The 15,700-nt window shown below is 40.6% G+C and overlaps 1 protein-coding gene and 1 long non-coding RNA gene across 3 annotated transcripts in view; one reads left to right on the forward strand and one right to left on the reverse strand.

Moving 5' to 3' along the window:
• Positions 1–15,700, reverse strand: part of LOC127612769 (zeta-sarcoglycan) — a 201,749-nt gene that overhangs the window by 71,607 nt on the left and 114,442 nt on the right. For both annotated transcript variants that reach the window (XM_052083563.1, XM_052083562.1), the window contains exon 2: positions 11,504–11,713. In XM_052083563.1, coding sequence (XP_051939523.1) covers positions 11,504–11,713 — 210 coding nt within the window. The remainder of the gene's footprint in view (positions 1–11,503; positions 11,714–15,700) is intronic.
• LOC127612806 (uncharacterized) overlaps positions 1–15,700 on the forward strand; it is a 122,788-nt gene that overhangs the window by 43,715 nt on the left and 63,373 nt on the right. The gene's annotated exons all lie outside the window — the stretch shown is intronic.

Genomic DNA, 15,700 nt, shown 5'->3' on the forward strand with positions numbered 1-15,700 from the left:
ATCATCAGGCTTGAGATTGGACTGGACTCACAGACTGACAGGCCATCACTCAAGAGACTACTATTGTGTGTGTGTAACCATGGTTTCCTCGGGTAGTAAATTAGTTCCTCCATTAGCAGGCACGTTTTCTTGAACAGACTGTGTTGTTTTCTTTGTTTTTTTCCACCTCTGACACCGCACATATAATCACTTCCTGCTTCCTACAAAATCATCACTTTTCAAGAGACCAAAAAAAAACAAAAAAAAACTGCATTGTCCAATCCTTAACGTTGCATCATTAAAGAGAGCAAGCAATTCTCAGCACTTTAGTTTGGTCAGTAATTTGTTTAGGAAAGGTCACACGGACACAAACGTGGACTGGCTGAAATTGGCACTGAAATGTACCCGTTTACATAATAGCTTTTGACTTGACATATGGTGAATCTCACTCTCGATTGATTTGTTTATTCGTGTTTTCTTGTGCAGACTACTTTTACATTGTCAAAGAAACAGCTGTATTGTCTACAACAGTGCAGGAAAAAATGTTCCTTTTGAGAGCCTATTTTGGACAATATGAATTGATAAGGAATATGAAGACATTGTTTATTGCTTTTTAATGCATAACATTCGGCGCCAGCAGATTAGCACTTAAAGTGCATGCTCAGTGAAGTCTGTGGAATAAAAATGTTCAGACCTGCATCCCATTTGGATTACCACATATGTATACACACACACACACACTTTTTTTTGACAAGACCGTTTCCTTTCGCGCTTCTCCTCAGCACGCAGTCAAACAATTTCACATTTGATGTCGCCAATTACAGAAAATAACACTTTCGATTCAAAGAATTGCACTCCTCTTGGAAAATAGACCAAGCATCAGCATTTCTGCGGTAATAACTTTTATTACAGTCCTACATGCAAGTATATCGCATGACATTAAAATTGGTCAGCTCAGAAGCCGTACAACCATTATGCCATAATCACAGGTGCATTCTATATATTTCAATTTTTTTACAGCTATGCAAGCCTATCTGCAAATTAGATGAGCGTTACTGCTGCAGTCCCTTTATATTTTTCTCCTTTTTGTCCCCACTTTATGATAGTGTCACAAAACCCCGGGTTCGTGTGGTGCAGTGTGGAGTAAAGCGCTAGACCCAAATGGGAAAACAAGAGAAGCGAGGCAGAGGAGAAGAACAGGCGTAATTTCCCAGAACGAATTTGTTTTCAAAAGAAAAAAAAGGCAAACAAGGTAGAAGGAATTATCAAAACACTATCCTAACAGCAAAAAAGAAAAAAAAAAGAAAAAAAAGCAAGGGTCAAAGAAACTCAAGGAATAAACAAAAAAAAAGGACTACTATTTACATGACACATGACTACAACAGCAACAATTCACCAACAGAGACTGACAGAAAACAGGGAAGTACATGCAAGCAAACTGACGAGGAAATGAGATACACCTGGACAAGACACGAATGGCTCGAGAGTACAGATTGGTTGACACAAGGCTAACGAGCAAGACAAGAAAAAAACCCCCATCTAATCCATAGGTGTCAAACTCACGCTGTCTTGCATGTTTTCCAAGTCTCCCTGTTTGAACACACCTGATTCAAATGAACAGATTCAATGTCAGGCTTCCACAGAGCTTGCTGATGATCTGATCATTTGAATCAGGTGGTGTTGCAACAGGGAGACTTGGGAAACATGCAGGACGGCGGCCCTTCAGGACCTGAGTTTGACACCCCTGATCTAATCAAAACAAAGTGAACAAACATGTATTCTACTTTTTTATTATCAGATAATTTATCAACCCCCCCCCCCCCCACAACCCTCTTTCCCCCTGATCAATTAACATCACTCAAACATCCTCCTCATCATTTCTTCCCGATGCCGTTAGATAGGATAGATAGGGAAAATGGAGAAGTGGTCAATGATCATCTGACAAGACGGCCATTCAGCATATCGGCCAGTCAGCGGGTCTCCTCTTCTGTAACACGAGAACACCTCTTAAGTCATCTTCCCAGAAATACTGGACACTTGTATCCATCTAAAACCGCTCCAGCCACTGAAGCGCAGCTTGGGCCATGACAGCCCCAAAGCCGATCTGCAACTGATCCCCCCCTTGCGCACTGCTCTGTACGGTGCCGATGGGATTCTCCTTCAGTGCCTACATGGCCGCCTAAGCCGTAATAGCGCACTGTGCGTGGAAGCCATCTATCCAGGCGGAGAAACGGTAATTATGGAGCTGAAACGCTTTGCTGACAGAGAGTTCATGCTTGGTTATGCCGAGTACATGTTTCATATTGGTCATTTTTGGTGAAACACTTTTTTCCCTTTATTTTTTTAACCATCTTTTATTTTATAATAAGGAGACTCCTGAGGTAATCAGTTAAAAACTAAACTAAAATAATGCTTATGGTCATCTGTATTATGTTGTAGTAAGTAGTACAGTATGTTCGAGTTATCACCACACACAAACTTTGAAATTTGTGATGTGACTGTAATGCTGTTTTCTGTCACTTTTATGAGACTAACAATTCATCCATATAGCCTGATCCGCTTTATCCTTACAAGGGTCACGGGTCATGCTGCAGCCTATCCCAGCTGTCTTCGGGCAGTAGGCGGGAGACACCCTGAACCGGTTGCCAGCCAATCGCAGGGAATACATATACAAACAACCATCCGCGCTCACACTCACACCTCGGGACAATTTAGAGTGTTCAATCAGCCTGCCATGCATGTTTTTGGAATGTGAGAAGAAACCGGAGTACCCGAAGAAACGCCACACAGGCACAGGGAGAACATGCAAACTCCACACAAGGCTGCAGCCGGAATCGAACCCCGTACCTCTGCACAGAGGGGCTTATGTACAAACCAGTGGATCACCGTGCCGGCCTGGACAAACTCAATGAGCGATTTTCTCCTATTTGTTCATTGATCATGAAGACCAATAATATTATGAACAAGACCACAAAGATGTATTCTGGTGTCTATTCTTCTTCTTGTCTTAGTTTTCTTTTAACACCTATTTGAAATAGGTATAAAATCTACAAAAAGGAAAAAAAGAAAGAGCTGTAATTGTTTTGAATTTAAGACCGTTCACCCATGATTTATTATTATTTTTATAATACCGGTAATATTATTATTATACATTAATAATATACCATTTTTACAAGTTGTCAAAACAAGCTTGAAAATTTGTAGTTGTAATTTTTGGTCAGATATTTTTGTCTCGAGGTTTTTTCCTCTAGTCTATGAATCAGCTCACGCTAAAATGTGGACACATTGGACTGAGATCACTTAAAGAGGTGGTCCCCTTGTTTGGTGTGAACGAGGTTTCAGATGATCATGTTCAACGATATAAAGTCCACTGTCAGGAGTTTGACATCAACAAACCACACCTGATAATTGATTGGTTGGGTCTTGTTGAAGCATTTCAGCCACTCAAACATTCATGCCCCTGAGTTTGCATTATTTCCATTAACCTCTTGGATATGTAGAGTATTCAAACCCAAAAGCCGTCAAGCGTCATTTTGACAAAAATAAAGCCATGCTTGCCAGCTTATTGCTTATCCCGCGACATTGCGTTCCCTAACCCAGCAAAACCAACCGACTACTACATAATACTAAAGTTACTCAGGGAACAATTGATCATGATAGCCAGAGGCTGTGTTACAAGCACCAGACGATCCCTCTCGCACAAAAGCAAAACATCCAAAGAAAGGTGTCAACAAGATCAAAACTACAAAAGAAACAAAGAAACAAAACAAAAGAAACAAAATTACTACAAAACTACTGGTTACTCTAAAATGGTTCATTTAAGGTTCAATGATTTTGTTGTTTACGATGATACTAGCGCAGCGTGTTATACCGGAGACAAATTCCTTGTGTGTTCTACATACTTGGCCAATAAAGATGATTCTGATTCTGATATTGTGGAGATGGTCGGCTCGGTAAGTGTAACAGGGAATTCCCAAGATGATCAATGCACGCCGCTGTGTCATACAGCCTGCGTAGTATGTCGTCCGCAGCCTGGCACGATGGCCTTGGGCACTGGCTCTAGGGCACATATCCTCATCAGGAGTGATGATCAGAGAAGGCAGGGCTGCTTCCACCGATGCTTTGTGCGTCAGATCAACTGAGGACGCGTTCGGGATGGATGCAATACAACTTTCTTTTGTGTCTGACCGGCATGCGTGTCACTCCGTATTATATTACTTGGAAGGAGGAACCAACAAGGAAGTGGAGGAATTTTGTCCCTGCAAAAAAATAAAAAAATAAAAATGCACTGCAGCCCTTCTGAGAGCAGATTGAGGTATAGGAGGCATCATCTGAAGCCTGTGAATTGTTTTCACAGTGCCATGAAGACATGAGTCCAAAGCCACCACAAAAAGGGAATCCGCCTCACCAAAAGAGGCCACCTCCACTTGAACTTGGTTGTAAACCCTGGCTGTCAATGACTCAAGGACCAAAGTTAATCAACAGTCAAAAGCTTCATCATTGTGCCACCTCCAGCGGTGTAACAAGCAGTTTGCTAAATAAAAGCCTCAGCGACAGAGTAAGAAACGATCATACTGAAGCAGAATAATTTAAATCGCACAACACTGTGACATAAGCAGTTTGCCAAATTGCATTGAGTCATGAGCTCGGCCGCGACAGACTCATTTCTTTATTATCACACCCCTATAAATTTTACTTGTTAAAGAGATAGAGAGCCTTTAAAATCGGTCGCTCCGTCGTGTAATTTCTCCTTCATATCAAGCATCATGAACTGTTTTAGACATCCATCTCTTGAAATGCCTTAAAACGGCATCGCTGAAAGTTTTCATTCCGGAATATCCCATTAGAAAATACGTGAGGGGAATTTAGGTGGGACAACAAATGAGGTGATATGTGAATCCCCAGAGTACATCCTAACGAGTGATCAAGCATTGCCTCGGTTAACAACATTCAAACGACACTGACAATGCACCCAGCTGCATGTTGTGCCCACTAATTTGCCGGAGCACTCACACTACGTAGTAGTTGGCTCGGCAGCTTTGAGAGAGCTCTGCCACCTCGACATCGTAACGCATGAAGCCAAACACACAGGAAATAACACACAAACGAGAACGTCAGCATAAAAGTAAGCGCAATCATCCTGATCCCTTAAGACGCGCAGAGACAAAGACTGAAAGTAGCACACTTGCCTCTGTTAGTACGCACACAAACGCACTCACTCTGGGGCCCTGAAAGATGAGTGTTTGTTCATTATTTATCACTGTTAATATCTATGATCGAGTGCCAGCAGAGATAACAAGTTTAAAACTGCTGACTGATGGCTATTTCACATCCCTACGCGTACCTGGACATTAAAGACACACTAAATGTAAAATCCTCACACGAACACACATGCACACGCATACACAGACACACACAAACCCACAAACACTCTAGGCTTTAAGGAACCGTACACGCTGCAGGGAAGCATTAGGCTCGCCGTGTGTGTTTTTTTGTGTTATTTTTTTGACATATTGCTACTGAAGATAATAAGACTACAGTCCTGACTAAATCAAATTTAGCTGTCACAGGCGGTTGGGTTTATGCATAAAAGCACAAATCAGGTTTTTTTATGTTCTTTTCCAACATCAAACTGAAAATGTTGCTGACACTATAAAAATATATTTTCTTTTACAGAGGTGGTAATCTCATGCTTTGTTCCCCCCCCCCCCCCCGTGTACTCAGACATTTATAACCTCTTTGTTTTGTAACTCGTTCCCAGAATGTAAATATAGAGAGACAATAATATCCTGTCCCATTAATTGTGACATTGTGTTTATTGTCTGAGGAAGAACTAGAGACTGAACTTTAGCATCATTGTATCTGGAACATTGTGTTGCTCCTTTAAAGATAGCAACACTAAATCAAAGTGAGCGTTACAGTAATTTAATCTATTTTAACAAAAATGTGGAGTGTTTCTAGATGGCCTTGATGGACCTTTAATATACTTACTTCATTACCAAGTGAAGTTATGTACACATGCAACCAAGTCATTTCTAAATGGTTAGCTCTGGTTCACAAAGTTTCACGTTCTGTCAGTTCAGCATTGCTCGTTGCTATGCGACAATATGTTCCAAACGTTCCAAATGTTTCCATGAAATGAAAATGTCATTTTCATTACATTGCATATATGCCTGCATGTGTGCTTGTGTCTGTTATGATGAAGCGACTAGCGAGTGTGCGTGTGTGTTTGTGTGTGAGAGTGCGTCAGAGGACAGTACATTTCACGCCGTACTCTCCCATTATCTGAGGTCAGCACTGTTACTGAAAAAATGAGAAAAATGTGTGCGTTTGTGTGTGCGTATGCAATAAACTCTAGTATGCAGGTGTGAAGAGCCATAATGATGCTGACAGGGGAGAGGAGCTGAGTAAAGCAGGTTTCAGTGCTAATACTGCCTTCAACAGCACACACCTACTTAAGCGCCAGTACAGTAAAGTGCAACTTCAAAGTCCAATGCCCAGAAACGTTCAACATTTTGTAGAAAAATATACAGAAAACTTGACTGCCATCATGGGCGACTTTGTGCATGACATGACACTTAAGCACACTTTAAAGATTTAAAGATGAGCTCCACAAGTGTTTGTTTATTTATTTATTTATTTTTTTTGGGGGGGGGGGATTACTTTTGTCCCACTTCCATACTGAAAAGGAGAGCACACTGGTTTGTCACGCCATTTACCTATGTTACACAGTGTGAACAAATTGGAAATACGGAAATAGCATAGCCCATAATTGCAGTTCAGCCCTCACTGATGACATTTTCAAATGTCTTCAAATTCGTAATCTTCAGCAGCAACATTTGGAGGGAAGAAAGTAGAAAAAAAAACATGAAGTATTTGCATGCACAGGTATTTTTTTTGAATAATGAACTGTACACAGAATGCAATATAAAATGTAAGCATATATGCAACTGCATAAGGTGGCTGTGCTATTTACAATAGTCAAGTACACACAGATGTTTGCTATTTGTGGGCTTGTATGATTTCTTTTCCCTGCAAAAAATGTTCGCTAAATGGTCTTCATTGCCTCACCTGACTTGCAACTACAGAATGAGGAAACTGAAATGCAGAAAATAAATGAAAATGTTGAACATCAGGTTTCCTGTGATGATGATGAGATGAATTATGAAACTTGAGTCAGACACATCTTCTATAGCCAAAACTCCTAAGAAGAGAAGCCTCTACGCCAGGGGTGCCCATTAAGGTAGATCCTGATCTACCGGTAGATCTAAGACCGGTCCCCAGTAGATCCGAGGAGTGTCGAGGAGAAAAAAAAAAAAAAAACAACCATTTGTGTGTCTTTGTACATGTTAGTAATATATATGTTTTGTGTTAATGTACGCTGCACCCTAATCACCCTATCAGTCTCATTTTCACACAAAAAATAATTAAAAAATAAAATAACGCAGGTAAATCTTGAATTTACGGTGGCGCGTGATTACGTCACCGGCAGTTGTTTGCGCTCAGCAGTCTGCAATTATCGTCATTATTCTCATTCAGAGTTTGCTTCGTGTATAATTCTTCGAGGGCACGGGCAAAGAATAGGAATCTAGGAGGGCCCAGGGAAGCACTTTAAAACTGCACGTGTGAACTACGATAGTTAACAGCCTGCAAAAGTGTATCGCATGCCTCAGGCTGTTTCTCATCATGGCGTGCATGTGTGAGTGTGTGTGCGCGTGCGCGCGCGTGCCGGTAAGGGTAGATTGAGGTTAGTTGATCAAAAAGTAGATCTTCGTTCCAAAAAGTTTGGGCACTCCTGCTCTACGCATATTATCATCCTTGGATATTCATAAACGTACTTGAGCAGCAAACATGCAAAAACAGGTCGGCCTTGATCATATGGATGAAATATGCGACATGCTGGAAGGGTCCACAGGGTTTCAGTCATGAAACACATCTGAGTACAGGCGTGCTAATCACGTCCCATACTTAAGTGGTGGAGGGCATGTGTTTGATCATAAAGTGCAAGTAGTCCCGTTGTATTTCGTTCACATCTTCTCCTAATAAAGTTTACAAAGGTTGGCTTTTTTCAACTGCTTAGCAAATCATCTTTAGCAACAGGAGCATGAATAATAAACACATGCATGAATACGCACACACACACACACACACGCACACACACACACACACACACACACACTTGTTGTACACTTAAGTATACTCTTTTCTCCCTTTTCCACAGAGAGCTCATCTTATACAAAGGACTTAAGCTACTTTTGGCAAGTGTGAAAATGTACACAAATATGGTGAGTATGAATGACTACGGCAGCTGTGACAGCAAAGTGCAGCCCGGTCACTAATTGAGATCGTGTACCTCTCGCCCTTTTCGGATGAAGGAAATGACAAATTCAAATAATCCGGTTAAAAATCAGTTAGACGATGCTCCACATATGATTTGGGAAGTGTTGGCCTTTCTCTCTTCTTGCAGTCATCGGCCTTCGTATGACATTTGTGTTTACAGTTTATTAAAATGAGAAAATCAAATACATTTTTACTGACACTGTAAGCATGTGACATCATATTCATCACTCCCAGAGAAGCTGAGCGTGCGATGGGCGGGACAAAACCAGCATTTATCCAATGACTCGTCTTGTTTCAATGTATTTGGACTACTCTCTAGAGCCCAGCGTCCACACAGTTTAAAGTACAGTGAAGCTGCAGGAATGAATTAAAAGAGAGTCGCGTCATAACCAGTTATAAGAAGCTGATTCAGAACAAAAGTCAACAAAGCGTGAGACGGAAAAGTGGTTAGGACTGCACGACTGTCCGTGTTTTATGTTATATGTTGCGTTTATTATTTTACTTTATGTTAACTGTTTTGTTAAGCACTTTGTTACAGCTGCTTCTGTTGTGAAAGCGCTATATAAATCACCATGTATTGTATTGTCGCGCATATTTAGTCAATGACACACAATTGTATATACACACATACATTTGATCACTTATTTTTTGACATTTTAGGTGAAGCTGAGCTTCCCTTGCAGTCTTAGAACCTGTGACCTCTGACCCTTAGGCTTTCGTGTCATTTACAGTGAAATGCAATTCATGGTTGTCAAATGCAAAGCTTCAAAAGTTGATCTGTGGCGTACATGATGCTGGTCATTGTTATTGATTTGAAGTATGCTGTGGGTCTAATCTTAGCTAAGTCTCTTGACTGTTTTGCAGAAAATCACATTTCATAAGAAAGACAAATATATTTCACAAACTGATGGTCAAAGTTAAACCTGCATCATACATTCGCTTTTATTTCTCCACGTTGCTATGTTAACGTTTCGGTGATGAGAGATTAAAACTGCAGTTGTGGCACAACCTTGGGGAGGAAAGCAGAATAAATGGAACGTCAGCTGAAAATTACAATTTCTGTAGCAAACGCTCACCTATTTGAAAGAGGAAGGCGCACTTGAATGCCTGAATGGACAGGCTTGCATTTACACACATCAGCGCGAGCAGGTGTTGAATAAATGCTGGCACAATGTGCGCACATGAATATCTCGTTGACTCACTCTGCCTTTCAAATAAAGTTTCAGCCCCATGCCAAGCCTTCCGCCTTAATTTACTGCCAAAATTGTCTCTTCAAAAACAAATCTCTTATTGCTTGGCCTTTTCAATCAGAACTCAGCAACGGTGGCAAATCCAGGTCGAGAAAATATAAACTTGACAGGAGTTTGGCTTTAGCAACAGGTGCTTCACAGGAAAAATACAAGCTCCCACTGTGGCCAAAGGCAAATGATGGCAGAGTTTTTATTTTTTACTTTGTATAAATTATATACCAGTAGACAACGAGCAAGAAAATGGTCCTTGTCCACACGAAGCACAGAAATGCGACAACTTACTGCTGCCAGTTACAAATAAACTGATTTTGAAAAAGAAATTCCATTGTGGGCCTAAATTTGAAATGCCCATTTAAATTTTAATCATCAGTCAAATTTTTTGTCTAGTTTCCATTTTCAAATGAGTGGAAAACAGCAAATCTCTTCTCGTACAGTCCCTGACATGTATTACTTCATATTATCATCAGCAGATTCAAAGGGCCCAAGCATCTGTTTAGCGGTGCTGTACTATGAGTCCTGAAAGGTGTTCTGATGTTCCAACACCCATCTGCCAACTCATCATTCATTTACTTTACTCTGGCATGCAGTAAAATCAATCAATGGGTCTCTATGGAGCAAGAAAGCAGATGCTTGAAGGGAGATGCTGAGCATGCATGCATGCCATAGTGCCGATTCTGAAATTTATTACAAGACATTTCTTACAACTCATTTCCACACCAAAACAGTTCTTCAGCATACTGAATTCCGTCGGACAAGACACATTGCCAAGCATTGATTGGGCACCTGTGAAGTGAACACCACGCCACATGCCACAGTCATTCCAGACGTTTATTCTGAGAACCGTCTTGAGTGTAACGAGTAGTCGTGTCAGGCATGCAAGGTGTAAAAAAACACTCTAGCTTAACAATTCAGTCCTACATATTTCGAATTCTTTCCATGCTTTTAGCACTATCTTCAAACCTATTTAATGTGTTCAGAAACAAACCATAAAAATGGCTTCACAGTGCTTTTAAGCTTTGGCTATATTGTCATATATCCGCTAATGATGAAAACAGTTTATTATATGGCTAGCACTTTAATGTATTCATATCATACTTTATTTATTTCACGTTGACTTGTTTTTATTGATGTTTCCTTCTCGTTTCTCGCCTCTTGCCTTTATGAATCCAGTATGATGGTTTTCCATATAGTTTTTTTCCCCCCACTGTTCACCTATGAAATATCCTCTGCTCTTTTTTTATACCTTGTACCGGCTGCCTTCCCGCAGGCATGCATATTTTCTAACTGCATCCCTTCTTCCTTTCCTTTTTCCTTTTTTACCGCTCTTATATTCTCTTATATATATTGAAACATGACCCAGGTGAAATGCTGCACCATTTGCATAGCAGCCATCGGAGTTTAGTGCGTGGTGCCTTGAGGCGATCTGGGATATTGGTTGCTTGGGAGCTGGAACCCTTGGATGACACGCTTAAAAGAGTCAAGCTTGAAAGGGGATGAACCCATACTGATTGGCGATCAGAGTTTTATGTGTGTGTGGAAATGTTGCTGTTGTTGTAAAGCCAGATCACATACTTTAGAAGTTAGATCCAGATTGATTGTATTCATTTTCTGTGGATGTCCTGGGAGACCATGTCATGATTGTGAACTCGAACTAAACAATTGGGCAACAGGATTTAAAATTGATGCACCCATCGCACTGACAGACATCACATCTGCACAAAAGAAAAGCTGTGGAAAGAATCAACTTTCATTTTTTGAGAGCATATTTTTCCCTCGAGTTTTTGACGACTTAACAAATAGTACAACCTTTCTTTTACCTGACAGCAAACCTTTTAAACCACCCCTTCGAGCGTTCCTCACATAAAGTCCCTGATGAGCACTGAACCATATAACATTTTGTCATTTTAATGACACACAGACAACTCGCCTCTTACCGGAGTGAAATTCATGACTTTGAGGATCCAGATGGTCAGCGCCAGGTTGACAATCATGGTGACGACAAGAAGGAGAATGAAGAAGTACAAGCATCTTTTCCTCCAGCCGTAGATTCCCACCGCGGGGTACACTTGGGCTCCGCATACCGACGACCCCCGCTGGTGCAGAGAGTTCGGCTGCGCTGCCAGGATATACTGCTCCTGAGTCATCTGAAAAAGACAAATAGGAAATGCGTATTGAATGATTCTGTGAAATATTACATCCACAGTGTTGAGCATTGGGAGCATTGAGTTTTATTTTTGCGGAGATATTGTATCGAACAGATGGATGGAGTGCAGTCTCCAAGGTCGTCTGGTAGCTGCTGTCACACTTTGCAGCTGTATACCAAACATGACCCGCCTCGTGACCACAAACAATAATCATTTACAGGTCCTCGGAATACAGCATCGAAAAATAACCTTGGACAAGCACCCACATGCTGCTTCACCAAGTCTAAGTACAAACACCGGTACATTATTTTTTCATCACATATAGCAGCCTCATTTGCAAACTTCTCACTTCACATATTTATTGCCTGAGTTTTGTCGCATGGTGATACCCTCCATTTCAGTTAACTTTGTCAATTTGTAAAGTGGATAATGAAAATCAATTTGGCAACACATTTAGGTAATGAAGATTGATTTTAGATGAAGGCGTATTATTGGGCTCTTATTTTGACAATTGTCATTTTACTCGTGTTTATGGTGAGACTGCAAGTAAGAAAAGACAAATGAAAATTCAATACAAGTAGTCGAAACAATGACAGGACGGATGAACACGATGGATAGGCGGAGAGCAGTGTTACTGTATTTTCACAAACAGTGGCATTAGCCAGATACGTCAACAAATGCCCGTGGTGGATGCGTCGAGCCAGGTGAGTCCTATGTGAAACGGGATTTCAGAACCAAATAAAAAGGACAAACTAGGCGTGCAGCTTGAATGAACAAAAACGCGAGCATAAAGAACATTTCATTACAAATTATGGAACAGTTGTGTGAGGGTATAAAACAATGTATCGACATAAATCAATTTGAAATGAGATATTAATGTTCCATATTCACAGAGTGGAAGACAGTCACTCGGTGTTTAAGACTATTGCTGATTTGCACTTATAAAATATTTATGTTTGTTGTTGTTTGGTACTTGTTATTGCTGACTGTTTGGATCAATTTTGGATTTTACCTGTGAGTATTCATAATAATGGTGTATATCTGTTACAGTATTTCTTATTTTATATCATCACTATGCAGTGTTTCATTATCATTATTACTGTTTATTATCTTTAGCCTTATTATGACCATGGAAGACAAATAAAGATATACATTTAGAAAAAAATGGAGAAGTGGTGGGATAGAATAAGTCTAGTCTTTTTCCTGCTGCCTTTTGCGCATGGAAAACTTAAGAACATCAGATTGTTCATTGAACAAAGGACTCGTTTACAACATTCGGTATGACTCTAAACTTTAATTCATCCGAGAGACTGATTACGTGTCTCGGGGCTGTTGCTTTGGTTAGGAGTGCAGTCCAAATGGGATCAACAGTTTACTCTCGAATATCAATGTGAGAGCAATTCTGTATATCACCTGAAGTAATTAAAGTTACAAGCTATTAGTAGTCCTCAGGGAAAACGGGTTGTCTTTGTGTGAGAGAGAGAGAGAGATCGAGGGATGTTTATTCGTTTTAAGTGGATGGCCAAATGCTGGACTGAATTATCCTTTGCTTTAGAGAGAATGTTTACATGTGGCACCCACAAATTTAAATCTTCTTTTTTAGACTCAAGTTTAACTTTTACCAGATGCACAGTAGTACTGTTGAGTCTCGTCTACTGTTGTTGGTCCTCTCCAGGTACTGCAGCCTCCCCACGCAGTAGTAAAATGGATGTTAAATGAATTGAAGGTGATAAATTGCCCATTGGTGTCAATGTGGGTGTAATTCATTGTCTTCTTTCAACGTGTCAGCCCCGTGATTGACGGATGATCAGTCCCAGGCTCTGCCTCTCACCCTACGCCAGCTGGGATAGTCTCCAAAAGACGAGTATCCGACACAAGGTAAGGTGAGATTCGATGGACGGATGGAGTTCAAGATGATACTGTTTATGTTACTTAGATTGTCTGCACCACAACCCTGAACAGGATAAATGGTATAAAATGGATTGGCGGATGTTTTGACTTGTTGCCTTGACTTCCACACTTGCCGGACTTGTGTGTGGTCAGTGTGGGATCGGTTCCCGCTCAGTGATGGTGTGCATGTTGTTGTGAATGGATTGTTTGTCTCTATATGTGCCATGCGACTGACTGGCAACACATTCGGGGTGTACTATGCCTTCCACCAAATCAGCTGGGATAGGCTGTGTCTACTCCCAGTGACCCTGTTCAGGATAAGCGGTCTTGACAATGGATGGATAAATGGATGTCTTGACTTCCTATTCCATTGATTGTTTTTCTTGTCACCTGTCAGCATGTGCTCATCTTCTTTGTTTTAAGAACAGAGCTTGTTTATATATTGAGAACCAACGACAGAAAGAAGACTGGACCTTCCCATTTCTTTAAAATTACCGTATTTTCCTCACTATAAGGCACATCTAAAAGCATTTTATCAAAAGCCGACAGTGTGCCTTATAATCCGATGCTTCTTATAACCAGATCAATATTATGATTTCTTGGACGTAGTATTTGAAATGTTCTGTGTTTTGTTCCAGCTACAGCGGTTTTGAAAGCCCGATATAAATAAAGCTGAATTATATTGTATTCTCTTTAGCGTATCTCCATCTAGTGGATGCATAACGTAACCGCAACCACTATTGTAGCTTCTATTCTATGTGCCTTATAATGCGGGTGCACCCTATTTAAGAAAACCGTTTTAAAATAGGCCATTCATTGAAGGTGCGCCTTATAGTGTGGAAAGTAAGGAATCTACCTTTATTGTTGTCTACTGTGTTTGCCAACATGTTTGTCGCAGCTCCCATGATCCTATGTCTTATCATGTGACTACAGAATCTGAATGTCATCGAGTATTAGGGAGCAAGTACAGTGGTAAGTGGATGGCGAGAGTAGAAGACAGCGTACGAGAAAGTGGGAAGATAAGACACCAGAGGACGTTTGAGTCCATTAGTTGTCATGCAGCAGGATTCATTGGTGGCAGGAGATATGGACACTGGCTACAAGGCACCACTATCAGCCTATCTGTGTGTGTCCCTGCCTCTATAAATCGCCTTGCACACTTGAGATACTCTTTCTGTGACTTCCCCATTCACCTCCTAATTTCTTCCGCACCGCTTCATCACTGTCTCTCACACACACGTTACTCTATTTGCTGAGCCTGCATGACCGTAAAAGGCGCTGGAATTTTCCTCTCCCACTGAAAGGCTATTCTCCATTCTCTTATGCGATGATACCAGCAGGCGTCAATGGGATTCCAGAAATGCTGACGCTTGGCTACTCCCCAGGAAAAACAAAAGAGAAAGCTTTGACTTTTGTTTTGCTTTGTTGGTTTCAAACAACCTATTATCTTTTTCCCTACAGTGGCCCTGTTTGTCTTAGAAATGCAAGCCCAAGGTCTTATGATGTCCTGGCTATTACTCCCTTCTCAAAATAGGGTAACATTTTTATTTTTGCAAGGTTTAGGTTGAAGTTTAACAGGTAAGTCTGGATTTGTGATAGCGGCCACCTGCTGTTGATACGATTCTCATTTTCTCCCTAAATTCATCTGATTCATCTCAGGGAATAAACACAAGAAAGTTAGGTAACCTGTTTAATTGAACTGAATTTCAACGGTAATCTGGGCAAACTTTTTATCCTCATTGAAAATGAGGGTTTAAATCGCTGTATTTGTTTCTTCAACTCATTCAGACTCTTGTTTTCTGTCATTCAAAGCAGCTTGGCCAACCAACCCAAAACCGACATGCACATTTTACACTCTACACTGAAAAAAGGATCCTTCGGATTTACTCAACTCAGAAATGTTCATCAGTTGCATGCTATAATTTGATTATTTTTTTTGAGGATAAGGGAAAATGACATCAGTTTACCACATTTTAGCCATCTGCAGCTGAATACAAAGTCTGTTTTTTAAGTGTAAATGTGTTTGTGTGTGTGCATGTGTTGACAATACAAGAGATGCACACTCTGTGTTTTTTACATTTATTACCTCTACTTCGA

The sequence above is a fragment of the Hippocampus zosterae genome, chromosome 13, assembly GCF_025434085.1.
Source record: "Hippocampus zosterae strain Florida chromosome 13, ASM2543408v3, whole genome shotgun sequence".
In the NCBI taxonomy this organism is placed as follows: domain Eukaryota; kingdom Metazoa; phylum Chordata; class Actinopteri; order Syngnathiformes; family Syngnathidae; genus Hippocampus; species Hippocampus zosterae.